This window comes from Xiphophorus maculatus, chromosome 8 (genome assembly GCF_002775205.1).
Source record: "Xiphophorus maculatus strain JP 163 A chromosome 8, X_maculatus-5.0-male, whole genome shotgun sequence".
Taxonomy (NCBI): Eukaryota; Metazoa; Chordata; class Actinopteri; order Cyprinodontiformes; family Poeciliidae; genus Xiphophorus; species Xiphophorus maculatus.
The window spans coordinates 609,294-626,422 of NC_036450.1; the positions used below are offsets into that span (position 1 = coordinate 609,294).

Consider the following 17,129-nt stretch of genomic DNA (forward strand, 5'->3'; position numbering starts at 1 on the left):
GACGGACAGAAGGACCCGAGGAGGACGGACAGAAGGACCCGAGGAGGACGGACAGAAGGACCCGAGGAGGACGGACAGAAGGACCCGAGGAGGACGGACCGGAGGACCCGAGGAGGACGGACAGAAGGACCCGAGGAGGACGGACAGAAGGACCCGAGGAGGACGGACCGGAGGACCCGAGGAGGACGGACAGAAGGACCTGAGGAGGACGGACAGAAGGACCCGAGGAGGACGGACAGAAGGACCTGAGGAGGACTCACCGTGGGCTCTGATCATCTGCTCCTTTCCATCACTTTGGATCACATCAGTAGATGTCAGCGCCACCTGTTGGCTGCTGCTATAAGCTTTCTGGTGCTCCATGATGGTCCCTGTTGGACACAGAAGAGCCTCCAGTGAGGACAGTCCCCTGAGGAGTTGTTAACACACTGAACAAAAATAGAAAGCCCCGTGCCAAATATAAGTTTTATGGACTTCCGGTTTGCCATGCGGACAGGGTAGACGTAGCGACGGACTGCTCCGGAAAAATCCAGCCTTATACCTAAATTCACCCACAGAAAGCTAATTCTACGCCACCCATCAATACAGAAACATCTTGGCTGGTGTTTTAGATTATAAGAAGGAGGACGCTAGCTTAACGCTAGAGGCTATCATGGTGAGCATCTGAAATCTGAGTCCAGATCTTCTGCCAACAAGCTGAGCTCCAAGCTGGACCAGGTGCAGCAAACCCTGGAGGAACAGGCAGAGCCAGTCTCCTCCTTAGAGGATCTGGGCCAGCGAGCAGCTGGCCTCGAAGACTCCTGTGCGGCTCTCCGTGAAGACAACGCCAAGCTAAAAGACAAAGTGACCTGGAGAGCCACAGGGGACGGCAGAACATCCTCATCCTCGGTCTGCCCGAAGACTCTGAAAGTCTGCGCCATACTCACTTTTTCTCCAACCTTCTCTGCGAGTTATTTGGGAAAGAGGAGCTCCGTCTCCACCAGAGCTCGATAGAGCGAACTGCTCTCTGGTAGCTAAACGGCCCGCAGGACCCGGTGATCCTTCATCGATACCTGACCAAAGACCTCATCGCTCCGGAAGCCAGGAGGAGAGGGAAGCTCGACTACGGAGGTGCGTCTGTTCGTATTGTGGAGGACTACGGCCCAGACGTCCTGGCCCAACGTGCCGACAATAAGGACATCATGGCGGAGCTCTACAGGCGGGCCTGAGGCCCAGCCCGTCTTCGCATTACGCAATCCAGCGGTGCCAAAAAACTTCTCGGTTCGGTGGAGGAGGCTCAACTAGGAAGCAGTTTAACCGTTGAAGCTTTTCCAGTAACTTTGTTGATGAACAGGAGGTCAGAGGTCGACCTGTAGTTCTGCAGTAGTGATTTTATCAGAGGTTTGATAACTGCTGGTTTCAAAGCCTGATGAGAGCCAAGAGTTACTATTTGGATCAGATCAGCAGCGACAGGCAGGACTTTGTTAAAGAAATGTTCTAGAGTTATAGATCTAGAACATCCAGACAGCAGCAACTGGAGCTTCACTGACTTATTATTTCTTCCAGGGTTTTATAATTTAGTGGCTGAAATTGGGTCATTTTTCCTGCATTAGTTGTGTTTGGGTTCAGCTTTGGTTCTGGCTTTAGAGAGGATCTGCACATTAATCCTCAGATTTTCTGAATTTTCTCTGAAAAGAATCTGGAAAACTTGTTGCAGGCGTCAGATTGAAGTTCAGGAGGTTCAGTCACTGGAGGGTTTGTGATTCTGTGGACTGTTGCAGATAAAGCTGGACTTTTGTTCATGATTTTATGACATCTGCCAAGAAAGCTTCCCTTTCATGTTTTAGTGTTGAGTGATAGTTACTCACTATGTCTTTCTTTATAGATATCATAACAAATGTGAAGTTGAGTTTTTTCTCGTAGGTGGTTACGGACTGTCTGAGGTGTGATGTGTCTGTTGTGCAGACCGATGGACCTTACCAAGCTCCGCCCACAACCGACCCACGTGACCGCAAGTCTCACAAACAAAGCCTGGTTGTTTCTAGGTAACATGACTGATTAGTGCGTCATTTCTAGCAGATTTTCACAATATATCAGCTACTACTGTCATGAGTCGGTGCGGTGAGGGGTGGTGAGGCAGACGCAGAGGACCCAGGTAAGATGAATAATGAAATTTAATGATGAAAACACAGTCCCAACAACAGGCAGAACGCACATTAGATGCATTGACAAGACAAGACCCGACGAGGAACACAGGTGGAATTAAATACACAGCAGGTAATCACAGAACGAGACACACCTGGGAACAATCAAGGGGAGGACAGCACAAGGAAGGGACTCAAGGACACAGAAAACTCGAAATTAACACAGAAAACACAGAACACGACAACTACATGGACAGAGGAACTAACAAGTTCATGTCATCAACTGGGAGGAGGTTACTGGTTTCTCAGTCACAAGCTGGTTGCAAACCTGAGGCCAGCAGGTGTCAGTCAGTTATGGTAGATCTGAACTTTGACCTCAATATGAGAAGCTACAGTCTGATAGGAGGAACCAAAGAGCTCTGTAAAGGTAAAGGCAAATCTTCTGAAGTTGGGATATAATTCATTTAATTTCACATAATTACCGCGGTAGAAGCCATTTGTTTGTTAACATTTTATGAAATATATTTGTTCTATTTGATGTTTGTTGTGAATGACGTAAACTCACAAACGAACGAGGTAATTAGTCCAACGTTTAGAAACTACAGCGGCTGTAATGAGCCACAGCAAAGGGAAACAAAGGTAAAATAACCTGAACAGGTGATCAACTCAAAACCACTCCTACCTTTTTACTCTCTCTCTCTCTGTAGTTTAAGCACACCTGTTACCGTGGCAACCGCCTGCGCCCCGCAAGACGAGCAAAGATACGTTAGAAACATAACATTCAGTTTGTTACGATATCAAGTTTCCAAGCTTGATATTTATTTATCGATTATTAATCAGAGCTTCCCTGAACACAGCGATGGTTGACTGACTAGCTGTACTTGGTGCTAACGTGGCTAACAGGAGTAACAGTTTAGTCCAAAACTTTTTCTGCTAAAATAAAATCTTTAGTGTATGTCAGATACAGACACATTGCATATTGATCTGTTTAGCTAACGTCAGACTGTGTAGCAGACAGGCTTCAAGGTGTACAAGTTGCATCAGTTCTGCCATCATGCTGTACTTAGCTAACGGGAAGCTAAGTGTGTTTGTGAGACGGCCACGCACGTGACCACGTAGAATGGGCATCAGCCAATGAAAAGCGGCCCCTGTGGTAAGGTCCATAGTCTCGTCAGCTGTGTGTGTTGCTGGTCTGAGTCAATCCCACAGATGGACGAGCCAGATGTGGCCATCTTGTGCTGAGCGGTCACACGAGGATGAGGTTGATTTGCAGTAGAGCCAGCCTGTTGGAAACCAACTCTTAAACAGCCAATGGTTCAATTATGGACATTGAACCATGCAGCTGCTGCTCTAGTGGGTGTCCCTGCATCCAACATGCCAATGGCACGCTCCCACATAACTTGAGACATCTGAGGCTTTATGACTTGTGACAAAACGTAACATTTTGGGGTGGCCTTTTATTGTCCCTAGTCCAAGGATTGTCCAGCTGTTGCTCATTTAGTCTGATCACCCACAGGACATGCCCCACCCCTGCACTGGGTAAAAAAACAACTCACTGAGTGCTGACATAAAATGATAATTTACAGTTGTTAGCTCCAAATGGCAACAGTATTTGACATGGGGCGTTTCTATTTTTGTTCAGTATATGTGATTCTGACGAGGACCTGCAGAGTCAGGGTCTTCCTACCATTGGTGCTGGGTCCATAGGCCAGCAGCAGGTAGAAGAGTTTGTTGGAACTGAAGCTGGAGCTGCTGGAAGTGAAGATGGCATTCTTGGAGGTGAATGTGCAGGTCAGGACCCCGTTCTGGTTGGAGGTCTGTATATCTGAGACGTTTCCCTGCCAGAGACATTCACTGGTCATCACCTGAGGTCAGGAACCAACCTCTAAACGCTCCTCAACCAGGACGTCCTGGTGGGGATGAAGTACCTTAGATTGAACCGTTGGAGCTTTCCGTCCAACAGAGAAGGCCCGCTGCACATCAACACCTCCAGCACTGCTCAGGCCACAGATGTAGATGTCATCTTCACCCTGAGGATGGGAGACAAGAGCAGAAACGGAACCTTCTGTTTGGACCTTCTCAGACACCACAGCACTGAAAAGGTCCAGGAAACATTTGGACTTCATAACCAACATCTGGTTTGCTTCTCCTCACCATCTTCTGATCATCTGACCACCCAAAAGCTATGTATCCTTCACCAGGTCCGGACAGCTCGTAGCGGACCCCGGATTCGGGTGGAGTCAGAAGCTTGGCTGACATGAAGAAGCAGTTGGAGCTGATGGAGGGATTACAGTTTAGGGGCTGGTTGAAGCACAGCTTGGTGGAACCGCAACCGACATTGGAGATGGGCTGCAGGGAAACAGAGGACCAATCATCAGAGATTCCTGGGCAGTGGAGGGAACTGGTTCTGACCCAGAGGAAGGAACTGGTTCTGACTCATAGGAAGGAACTGGTTCTGATCCAGAGGAAGGAACTGGTTCTGACCCATAGGAAGGAACTGGTTCTGACTCATAGGAAGGAACTGGTTCTGACCCCGTTAGGTTAGGTTCTTAGTTATTTGCAGCAAACAAGATGGCGTATCAGTCAGAATACAGGAAGGAGAACATGAGACTTTAACTGTAGATGCGACCCGGTTTATTTCGTCTTGACACTCAGTTTTGCCAGCAGCCTGTAATAACAAGTAACTTGCCATTAGCCTAATATATTACAGCAATAAGCAATAGAGGTTAAACTGTGGATCAAGAAGTAGCAAAGATTAGTAAAGGATGAAGTAAGGAAGGCATTGAAAAGGATGAAGAGTGGAAAGGCAGTTGGTCCAGATGACAAACCTGTGGAGGTGTGGAAGTTTCTAGGAGAGCCAGCAGTAGTTTTTGACAAGGCTGTTCAATGAGATTCTAGACAGTGAGAGGATGCCTGAGGAATGGAGGAGATGTGTGATGGTGACAATTTTCAAGAACAAGGGAGATGTCCAAAATTGTGGCAACTACAGATGTATAAAGTTGATGACTCATTCAATGAAGTTAAGGGAACAAGTTGTTGAAGCCAGACTGCTGTGAGCAGCAGTCGAGTTTCATCCCAAGTAAATGTTCTAAAGAGGCAATCATTGCATTGCGGAAGTTGATAAAAAAATGTCCAGAGAATATCAGAGGGAGATGCCCTGTGTTTTTGTAGATCTAGAGAAAGCATTTGACAGGAATCCTAAAGAGGAACTGTAGTTCTGCATCAGGAAGTCTGGAGTAACAGAGAAATATTTTAGATTGGTGAAGGACATGTGTGAGCACTGTAAGACTGTGGTGAGGTGTGCAGAGGAGGTCAAGGTGGAAGTGGGACTTCACTAAGGATCGGCTCTGAGCCTTTCCTGTTTGCTGTGGGGATGGACAGGATGATGAGCTTAGACAGGAATCTCCATGGACTGTGATGTTTGCAGATGACACTGTGATCTGTGGTGAGAGCAAAGAACAGGTGGAGGAACATCTGGAGAGATGGAGGGTTGCCCTGTAAAGGAATGAAGAATAGCTGTAGCAAGACAGAATACATAACCAGAGAGACCCGAGTGGAGACATGAGGTTACTGGAAACAGAAATAAAGAAAGTGAAAGATTTTAAGTGCTTAGGGTCAACAGTCCAGAACAACAGTGAGTGGAAAAGAAGTGAAGAAACATGTCCAAGGAGGGTGAACCAGGTGGAGCAAAGTGTCAGGTGTGAAAGAGTATCAGTGAGAATGAAAGAAAAGATGAACAAGACAATGGTGAGACAGCAATGCTGCTTGGTTTAGAGACAGTGGCAGTGATGAAGAGGCAGAGATGGAGGTAGCAGAGATGAAGATGTTGAGGTTCTGTTTGGGAATGACAAGGATGGATAAAATCAGAAATGAAAACATCAGAGCAACAGCTCAGATGTTTAGGAGATAAAGTCTGGGAAGCCAGACTTTATCTGGACAGAGGAGAGACGGTGAATACATCAGTAGGAGGAAGCTGAGGATGGACCTGCCAGGAAATAGACCTGGAGGAAAACCAGAGATTTATGGATGGAGTGAAAGAGACATGAAGGTAGCTGGTGTGAGAGGAGAAGATGCAGAAGATAGGGTTACATGGAGACGGATGACTCGCTGTGGCAACCCTACAGGGAAAAAGCCAAAAGGAAAAGAAGAAGAGATAAACTAATACAAACTCAAAGATATCTAAAAAGAAAAACTCAGTCATCCATATGTGCATATTCAAGTCCACAACATAAACAAATAACTCAATTTACATAAAGATTACATGATTTGTTTTAACCTCAGTGAGACACCATGAGCAGAGGCAGAAAAACTAACATAAGAGGTACTTTGGCGCCACCATGTGGCCGGATTAAATCCCTACAAAATGGCAGCAGCTGGTGGCACATGCCTTCATCACAACAGTCTGCAGTGATAATGCGATGGAAAGCAATAACAGATGCAGCCGAGATTCAGTTACAAATAACGGGATTTAGGGTAAACCTACGAGGGCGGAGCAGGTTCCACTGGGTTCCCACAACGGTACAGAACCGTTTACACACATAAACTGAATCTAGAATAAACACAACGCTGAATGTAGTAACTGACTTTCTGTCATCAGCTCAACACTGGGAGCGTCACCTCTTAAGACTACACCAGGAACGCCGTCCCACTCTGCAACTAACCGACCTGGAAGTATATCAGGTTGCCTCAGGAGCGGCAACGCAGCACCAAGCTGAGGCTGACATCACTTCCTGGAATAATCTCTAAACCAATATTACAAAAGAAAATACAGAAAGTGTCAGATGCTTTTATACAGACCCAAAGGCTAGAACTGGTTCTGACCCAAAGACTAGAACTGGTTCTGATCCTGCTGAGGTTCAGATGTTTCTTGAGCTGCAGCTGATCTGAAAGTTCTGGTTTTAGTTTTACGGGTCAAACTAATTAAGTGTTCTGGTGCCTCTCAGACCCAAACGGCCCGGTTCCACCCGTGAGACTGGGAAGGTTCTGTGGTTGGAATCAGAACTAAATCCGGACTCCAGTTGAACGGCGGTTACTCACAGTAGACCCGGGAGACAGGGTGGCAGTATCCGCGGCCTGGCTCCCATTCAGACTCAGAACCGGACTTTTCACTCCGACCCAGAAAGTTCTGTAGCTTTGAACAAAGGAGGCTCTGCAGGAACGAGAAGAAAGAAGCAGCTGAAGTCCAGACTGAGCTACAGAACCGCAGCAGAACCTTTAAGGACCCTGCTGATCCTCACTGGAACTGGACCACTCCAACGGTTCTGTCTGGGTCCGGCTGCCACGTCACCTGGATGTTGGTCTTTGGAGAGGCAGAGGAGTGGGAGACGGCAGAGTTCTGAGGACACACACACACACACGCACACACACACACACACACACACATGCATTAGAGATTTCTGGACATCAGGTGAAGGTTATCCTGCAATAGTCAGCCCCGCCCACTCCTCACTACTACCCAGGGCTGCCTACTGACCAGTTCTCTGTCTAACAGGTCCGGAAAATCTCTGAGACCTGGGTATTACCCTAAAAGTACTCTATAAGAGATAATCTATTTAAACTGGTGGCGAAAGTGATTCGTCTAGCTCTAACTACCTCCAATCCAGAAGTTATGACCCTTTACAGTTAAGAAACAATCAGCTGAGTAGCCCTCACAGCTGCATAATTCCAATAACCACTTCTGTTAACGGTAGCCCACTTTCTAAATCATAACTTGCACTTGGAACCGGCTAGATTATGTTTAGTGACTTAGATGTAAGTCCCAGGGTCATTATTTATTCTCACCAAAGGAAATTATGAAGCCTCCTATTTACTGGAATCATGTACATTAGTTTTACCTTAATTAAAAGAACTGAACGAAGATTAAATGACTCTATTAATTCCAATGTCCACCAACCTCTTTAGAATTTTATAGTATAAATTTATTAAGCAAGCTTAAGCAGGGATATGCGACATACAAATCAATAATCAATCGTAAATAATTCAAAAACAGTGTAATAAAATTTACATGTACAATCATACTACCCTGTCCTCTTTTCCCTGACTAAAGTCGCAAGTTCTGAGATGGAATTTCAATGAGCAGATTCAACTCATACCCAGACGATGGTGGATCTTTGGCAACAGGAATTTCTAGCATCCTTGGTTGAGGTCTTTGCCTTGTGTGGAAAAAACCCTCTTTAGAAAAGAAACAAAGCAGAACGGGTCCGAATCCTTTTGCAAAACCCAGTTCCTCATCCCTGAGGGAGCTTTGTCCTTCCTCCAAGTCTTGTTGCAGAGTTTGTAATTGCTGGGCTGAGACGAGACCGACGATCGAATGAAGAACCAGGGATGGGGCGATGGAACCCAGTCCTTTCTTGGCGGTGTGAAGTCCGAGCTCTCCCGTGGTTCTGAAGTGCGGTCCGTGGCTCAATCTGCTTCAGCAAGTTGTCTCTCCTTCTGCGCCGTCGGACTGGGAACGGCTGGTTCCTCTTTTCAGCCCCTTTTTATGCATCTCTCCCCCATGTGTGTGTATGGGGAAATTTGGTCTACGTGACTTGCTTCACATCTGCTATGTATCATGAAAAAGCCCCCACATTGCCCAACCTATTTCTGCTGACCACAGTGGAAAGTCCCGTACTTCCCCTTTCTCCGTTGCTTCAGTCAAACTCAACACTCCAACCATCCTGTGCGCTCTGACCATCTGTTCAGAACTGCTTGCGACATTTCCTGTTTCAGGACTGTACTGTATTCCTCTCTTTTTCTATAACCCACTATTATGTATTATAGCTCATTAAACACATCAAATCTGTTGTTAAACCTGTTTGAATTAATTTCAAATGATTACAACTTCACATTATCACAAGTTTGATCCTTAGTTAACAATCAATCACATCTCTTACTTATTATAATTCATCAACCATAATCTTTCCACAGTTAATTCATTACAGAAATCATTACAGATCACATTTCAGATAATACATTTCAGAAGGTTATTATGTGATTACTTGTATTCATTTTACTATTCCTTCATATTCAATTTAATTAGCTTTTAATCAAACTACAAGATTACTTATTTTCTCTCAGGCCTCTATGCACCTTTTCTGCATGCACCCGGAAAGATCTCACACCCCATGCCAGTTTTCTTGACACCCCCTCCATGAGATCGGACGGTGCTTCGCAGAAAACACAGAGTCCAAAGTCAAAAGAGATCAAGTCCATCATCACAAGTGATAGTGAGGATGTCCCGCTCATAGCAGGTAACCGGAGACAATGAAGGTGTCCAGGAATCCACAACCGCATACTCCGACAGATTGGATGGCGGAGAAAGCCAACGTTCTGCGCCCAAATCGTTGTCAAGTGTAGAGTCACCTGAGACGGAAAGGGTGGAACGTTCCAGCGGAGGCGGCAGAGGCGAAGGCAAGTCCATGCCGAAGTCGGGCAGCGTTGATGGATTGTTGCAGTAGTCGTCCAACTCTGCCAGCAGATTCTGGAAATCCATATCACTTGGTGATGGAGATGAAGGGGAAAGGGTATCCTCATTCTGGCATGCTTGGGGAGATGAACTGAGGTTCTCAGTTTGGGTACCTCTCTCGTTAGTCGCACTGCTGGCTTGGCATCCGACGTCGATAAACAAATCCGGAGACACGGGACGTGTAGGCGGAAGATAATCGCCCACCGCCACAATTCGGCCATCCAACAGATGTAAAGTTGGGAGGCATTGCCGAGTAAGTTGGTGTTCCCACAACTTATGAATTACGGGCAGCCGTAGCCCCGTATACAATGGATATGCTGGGAAGTCGTCGTCGGCTAGGCCAAATGCAGAGGTCCACACGATTTTGTGCACCCGTTCCAGGGATCTAGATGTGGAATCCGCTATGTAGGGCAAATCCTCCAGCCCTGTAGCGCAGAGAATTGCCGTTACATCATTAAAATGGCTGCTCACGCATTTGTGACACCAGCGGGCGGACGATGCCACCCAAATGAATCCATAGGATTCTGCGGTGATCCCACATCCCACACAGCAGGTTGATGCCTGAGGAGAAACAGTAACCCAGGTAACTTCATGATTAGTGGTTATTGATTAACTACATGTACTTACAATGACGAAAATGCTAAAGCGAAAGCTGAGAGAGTAGGCTGGTTTTAAGCCCGTGTGCCAGCTTGTTTTGCGAGCCAAGGTGAATTAATCACAGGAGCCGAAATGTCATGATCTGGTGCCGGTTCACCTCGATCATAGACATGAGCTGAATCATGGAATATTGCCGCGTAGGTCATCAGCCATACAACAATGGCGAGGTCCGAGGTTTCATGAAGCCAGTAGAGGACCACCAGGATCCCCCAAACCGTTGCCCAAAGAGCCAGAATTACCCACTTTTGCATCCAAATTCGCCGTCCTCGACCCTTGATAGCCAAGGCCTGGCGCGCTAAGTAGATGAGGATAGATACTGCGAAAAGCCCTTCTAGAATGGCTGTGAGAATCTTAAATGGGGCGGCTCGTGTAGCTTGTGCGCCCCCCAGGACCAATTCCAGTATCAGGGCTGCGGTATCGGTGATGAGCCACAGGCAGACCACAACGCCCCTGCGCCAGTTAATGCGAGTACGGCCCATCAGGTAACAGGCGAAGAGGGACGAAGCCAACCCCCATCTGTGGAGAATGATTGGGCGGAGGATAAGCTTGGCATATCCTTGTAGCGCGACGAAGATCCTCATAGGATGTCCCTTGGGCCAAGGACCGGTGTGGCAGAAGACTACCCAGGCCAGGGTAATCCCTAAGTGCTCAATGGTACTCACTTGAATCGGTGCAAAAAGTGAGTTGGGATTTGATGAGTTGGTCGAAGAGTTGTTTTCCATGATGTGAGATGATGGTCGCTCTGGATCAGGTCCTATCGGCAGCTGCGATGAAGGTTGAATGGCTCGCAGGCACACGGCAGTTCTCTCTTATGCAGAAGTAGGCTCCTCCTTAGGGGGGAGGGGCTGGTAGTTCCTCTTTTTGCAACGACAAAGTGCTTTCAGCCACGCCTCCAAGACGATTTTGCCGATGAGTATGGCTACGGCGACGCCCAGGAGACCTAAAAGATATGGCCATAGCACGCTCAAAGCGTCTAGCAGCCACTGTTCAACAATGTTGAGGCCTTCTTCCACCACATGAGCAATTTCTTCCACAACCTCGGTGGCGACGGCCACCAAAGTTGCTCCCATAGTCTCATACCAGAAACAGTCATGTCTATTAGAGCCTTCTCCACATTGCTGCCAATGCTCCATAGTGGTGGAGCAGGTGAGATTGGAATACAACAGGTTGGGTCCTACCCAGTCAAACCCTGAGTCGATGTTCCCTTCACACAGACTTTTCCGAAAAGCATGTCCTTCGGCGATGGCTATAAGGGGATTTGGAATGAACGGAACGGGTAGTCCAAGAATGCTCTTGCGCTTCTGGAGATGATATCCTAGGATTGCGTCGGTACATGTCCGTCCGCTCACTATGGCCCTCCGCCACGTGCCATTGATTTTCCGCCAAGTAACCTCAGAAGAGTGAGTGTCATACTCCTCTGCATAATGTTCCTCGCAGTAGCTTTCCCAACCTCGAACGGTTTGGCAGGGTCTTCTGGCCAAACTGATTGTGCATTCGAGGACCCGTCTCGTTGTGTTTCTACAGGTCATGCGCCAAGGTCTCGGGTTGACATAACTGTCAGGTCTCCAAAAAACCCCAGGCCAAATCATGCGGTCTTTCGAATAAACCGTGGCGATGTACTGGTACTTAACCCAGTAGTTTGTTGATTCCGTGAGGCATGGTGTTACCCAAGCTTCGAACTCATCTTGTTGGAGTCCCCACCACTCGTATTCCCAATTTCGAGTGTAATCTTCATACCAGGCCCGCAAAGCCCACTTAGCAGTAGGTGCTTTGTCAGGATCAGGGCAGTTGTACCTCCAGGTGGAGTGAAGAGCGTTCCCCGTTTGCCAGAGGTCACAACGTGGCGATGAGTGGGTTTTCCTCCAACAGGTGTCATTAAGGCTCTCAAAAATTCTTTTGGCGACACATTTGTCAATTTTTGCAAAGTCCGTTTTAGGAGCGCTCAGAAGGTCATCAGGAGTTGGAAGGGGTTGTGTACGCAAATTGGCAATGTGTAGCTCCTCCAAACCAGTATGAGAGCGAACCGTTCCCTCCGGGAAATCTCCCATAAAGAACGTCTGGTCTTTGGCTATGAATGTCCATGGGAATGAGTTGTTCAGCCAGGTTTCAACTTCTGTGCGGACTGTGCGTGTAGAGTGCCACAAATCGGCCCAGTATTCCTCTATGGCTGTAACTATATAATTCTGTCCTGCACATTGCACAAACTTATTCCAGAGGCAAGGATTTAACCAACGAAAGTGGTGTGTATAACAGTGCTTTTGCTCATTTTCATACATAAACCGTCTAGGTCCTTGTCTGATCAGGAAAGCCGTCATGTTAGTTAAATTGGCTGGTGTAGGTGAAATCGTTGCATTGACTGGAAGGATACCTCGAGAGGCATTTCGGAAGGTCCAGTTGCCCGTTGGTGCTGTTGGGATGATGTCATCCTTTCTGCAGTTCAGGTGGATGTCTCCCCAAAATTCCCCTCGTGGAAGCCAGGCCCGACAGCCTGAGGACCTGTGTGGGGCTGGGTATACTACTTCGGTATCCCAGTACCCTTGACTTGGCATCAATAGCAGCGATCGACAAGCCATGTTGCAATGCCATTCTGGCATACCTCGGTCCGGGTGAATCCAGTTGCATCTGACGGTCCGTCGTTCTTTGTTTCGCAGAACCCGTATCCAGCAGAGCACTCCAGTTTCGAGGAAGTCATAGTTGTAGATCTCCCAGGTGCGATTCAGAAGGTCGTCCAGAGTGGAGTCGTTCAATCCGAAGGCTCGGCGCTCCACGTACTTTTTCCCGTTGTCTTTGGCTAACAGCCCGGTTCGGTTCTGGACAGATGTGTCGTTGTTCCATGGTACAAAAATAGCCGTGGTGCTTGTATTCCAACAATTGAAGTTAGCGTACTTAGAATGTCCGTAGGTGACTCTTGTATGCGTAAGATACCACGGTCCAACTCCGATGAAGTAGAAGATAGTAGCAAGAACAGCAGCAGCAAACAGCAGGGCAAGAAGCGTTAGCAGCCCTTTCAGGCATAGGGTTTTTCTGGTTATCGTAGTCGTTTTCCGTAGCAAGGGTTCGTTAGAGGTCTCCGAGTCGTCGTCAGTGTCAGTAGAGCTGTCTGAATCCGATGTGATATCCAGGCAATTCGGGTCTGTAGGCTTGCGCCTCATGCCGATAGCATCCATCCTGGCCAGATTAGTGCTTCCCTGGGATCCGCTGTATCAGGCGTAGTGCAGATTTTTCTCAGAGAGTTGAAGTGGCCCTGGTTGGCAGGGTTCTTTCCAACCCGTCTGGTGGCCCTTCTCTGCTGCAGGGCTGTATATATGGGAGAGGGGTAGGGTAAATCAGGCTCCAACCCCCTCCACACCCACTTCCAGTGGAACACCCTCCAGTAGTCCGGCCTAGGGAATGGGCCTGGGGCGGTTCCATTTTTCAGCGCCTGGTCTTGCCAGGATTCGTGTTTGTACCCTATTGGGGCAGGTACTGAGACGTAGGTGTACAATGATTGTCCATGCAGAGTTAGTCTAGTGCGGTACCCCCAGGTTGACGGAGTAAAAATCCTCTGGTGTGGTGGATTGGGGTAGACCCTGTCTATTTCCAATTTTAATGGAAGCTTGGTGTTATTAAATATATAACATTCAGGATTTATTTCCCTCCTTACTATGGTTTTCGCCATACTTGGTGAAGTGGTCCAAATCATCATGTCATTAAGTGAAATTTCACAATACAGTCCTTGCAGTGGTTCAAGATAATGGGGACCCCACCTAATCCGTAGTTCGATCCCCCATACCCTGAGATACACTGTATTAAAAATCCAGGGCAGAGATCTTGGGCACATAGGTGAGATTGATGCAACATTAACCGTGTTGTCGGATCCTCTTCCTTTCCAAGCGGGCGGTGCGGTAGGGATAAATAAATGTGGCTTCATGGCAGGGGGCGTCGTGTATTCTTCACTTTCCCCCACCTCTTTTACGTTTTGGAAATTGGTGGGTCGGAGATATATGAGAAACTTGAGAAAATAGGCCTCGGTGAGCGGATTGGAAACAGTGAAATCTTCTCTTGGCATATCTAGTAGAATGGAGGTGGTAGGGAGTTTTAAAAACGGGCCTCTGTCTGATAGTCCCGATGAGACTCCAACCCCCACTTTGAACAATCTAGTCACAAAACACTGTCTCCCCTTTCGCTTTTTGGTTTTTTGCTGACCTGCAGACTCGACGACTCGTTTTCCTCCTTCCGGTGCGTCCATCAGTCTTGGTTTGTCTTTCTCCATGGAAATGCTGAGGCGAGCTTCTGCCAGGCGTGAGTTTTGGGTTTCTTCTTGGGAGGCTCCGGCTCCGTACTGGACACGGTGGCGTGAGTCTGCTCGTCTGGTACCACTTTGATGGCTGCTCCGACTGAGTAGATCCCTTTATAGGGGACGGTGATCATGCGCACTGACAGCTGGACATGACAGGAGGTGCTAGGATCAGAGGGCGTACTCGCCCTGTGAGCCACGCCTCCCGGGTGTTGCAAAACTCCATCCCGAAACTGGGATTCCGCTGTCACCCAGTACAGGCAAGACTTCTCCTTTGGTCTCACCGCATTGCTGCCCCATCCTTCCACCTCTGTGGTGTAGTAATACATATCCGAGCTGCGCACCCCATCTTCTCTTGGTACATCCGGCAGATCCACTATGGGTATCGTGCAGTCATTGATGACCTCCAAAATTAGATGTGCCCAGGTGGTTAGTTCCCAGGGGCCTGTCCACCCACCGTTAACGGCTTGCTCTCGGGCGTCATCTGGGAGTGCACTTAGCTCCTCAGCTGATGGTTGGTATGCATGAGGCCGATGTACCCGGAAGACCACAGGAGAGTGGTTGGCATTCAATGGTGGACACGACAGGGATGCTCTAGCAGCGTCATATGGCCAGGCGGCCTGAACAGAATCCCACAGGACATCATGGGGCCCTTCTTCCCTCTTCCACACCCATGGGTCCAGTTCCTCTGGAGTGTTCGGAGGGGCGGAAGGTCCTGGTAATATTATCGGTATGGAGCTCCCATAGTTCGGCTGTACTTGCCCATAGGTTCTGTAATATCGCAGCGAGCTGTAAAATCTTGTCACTTGCCACCCTTCAGCTTCGCCTGTCAGTGTTACCTCTCCACTCTTCAGCTGTTCCTCGCACACAGGGCAGTGGTGTAGCTCATCTCCGTCCCACGTGCAATAACAAGTTCTTGGTTTTTCCTGGAGCCACCCCCATTGGGTTTCCAACTTAAGCCGGGGCAGGTAACCCACTCGGCAGTTCCCACAGACTGTGTTGTTCAATACCGTGACTGGGGAGACGCGAAGGTGTTGTAGCATCTCTGCGGTAGCCTCCTGGTGTCTTGGCTTCTCACGGCCCGGTCCTTCCCAGATAATGGGAAGATGGTGGTCGGCTAAACAAACCGGGCAGCCGCTTTTAGCTTTCCTCCAGACCAGCATCTCTCTGTCCTCCGACAGGACTCCATTTTTGGCCCAATCCAATTTCTTCAGGGCTCGTCCTGCCCAAATCCCTGAAGGGGTTCTTCTAATTACAACCACCCCTTTCACGGTGGCCAGTCCGAGATAGGGTGGAATGGTACATGATTCACTGGCCATTTCACCGGCTTCTGTTTCGCTTTAGTCAGGAACCGGCTTGAGCTGCTCGACTCCTTGGATCCCTTTTCTTTCCAGCAATACTGTGTTCCTATCCAGTACTCTCTTGACGATGTCAGTTGTCTCAAACTTGGGTTTTACTGCTGCATGTACAGGTTGCTCTCTTGCTTTGACCCACACGCGCTGTCCCTCTCGGAATGGCACTCTGGGCGTCAGCTTCTCCTTTTTGTCGCTGGAGCCCCGCCCCACTTCCTTCGTGGTGAACGGCCGTTGGTTGAGTTCCATCGCAGGGGCGGGTCTTTCGGCTCTGCTTCTGTCGTTCAGGGCCTGCCCTATTTCCACCGCTTGGGTGCTCCAACTGTTGGTGTTAGCATTTTTAGCTATCCAGCTTTTCACTAACCCTATGGCTCGTTCCACCACTCCGTTAGCTTGTGGGGTGTAGGGTGGCGAGTAAACTCGCATTACTCCATACTTCTGACACCACTGGTCAACCTGTGAATTACGGAAATGAGTCCCATTGTCCGTGCGCAGCTCTTTCGGGATTCCCAGGGCACTGCATACTTGTTCCAGCATGCCGACAACGCTATTGCCGTTTGCTTTCCTGGCTGCTTTTGTAGTTACAAACCCCGACATGGAATCCACCAGCACTAAGAGGTACTTCTCACCTCTCCTTCCTGTTATCCCCATGGGTCCTGCAACATCCATGCAGACTGAGCCCCAGGGGACTGTGCTTTTGATGGACAACCCATCCATCCGCTGCCCTCGGCGACCTGCGTTGTATTGACCACACACTTCACAGTCCCTTAGCACGCGTTGGACTTGTTTCACTGGGATCCAAAGGTCTTGCTCCTCCAGTTCCTTACGGGTAGGTCGCACGCCTGCATGTCCAAGGGCCTCATGCACGCTCCGCACGACCTCGACCACGTATTCTTCTGGGACCTCCCGTCCTTTGGGAGTTCTGTCCCACTTCTCGGTACCGACAAAGACGATCTTCCTTTGTTGGACATAACAGTCCACTTCATCATTCCCACGCCAATGAGCTCCCTCATGCGTGTGTGCTCTTTGATGCTCGACATCTATTTCCAACTGCAGTTTTAGCTCAGCAATCTTTTTCCACAAGTCTTTGTGTGCCACTGGCTTGCCCTTTGCTGTCTCGAAACCATTCTCTTCCCAAATGGCCAAGTCTTCTCTGAGAGCCTGAGCGCAGTAGTAACTGTCGGTTACTAACCTGGCACTTTTGATTTTCCTTTTCACTAGCTCCAGCAATCCTTCCAGTACTGCCGTCACTTCTCCGGCTTGAGCACTACCCGGGG

At 48.5% G+C, this 17,129-nt stretch overlaps 1 protein-coding gene across 1 annotated transcript in view; it reads right to left on the bottom strand.

The window, feature by feature from the left end:
* Positions 1-17,129, bottom strand: part of LOC102233299 (putative ferric-chelate reductase 1) — a 33,147-nt gene that overhangs the window by 4,793 nt on the left and 11,225 nt on the right. The window contains exons 5-10 of the mRNA XM_023338668.1: positions 7,358-7,455; positions 7,158-7,269; positions 4,275-4,469; positions 4,049-4,150; positions 3,808-3,958; positions 261-368 (exon numbers count right to left, since the gene is read on the bottom strand). Coding sequence (XP_023194436.1) covers positions 261-368; positions 3,808-3,958; positions 4,049-4,150; positions 4,275-4,469; positions 7,158-7,269; positions 7,358-7,455 — 766 coding nt within the window. The remainder of the gene's footprint in view (positions 1-260; positions 369-3,807; positions 3,959-4,048; positions 4,151-4,274; positions 4,470-7,157; positions 7,270-7,357; positions 7,456-17,129) is intronic.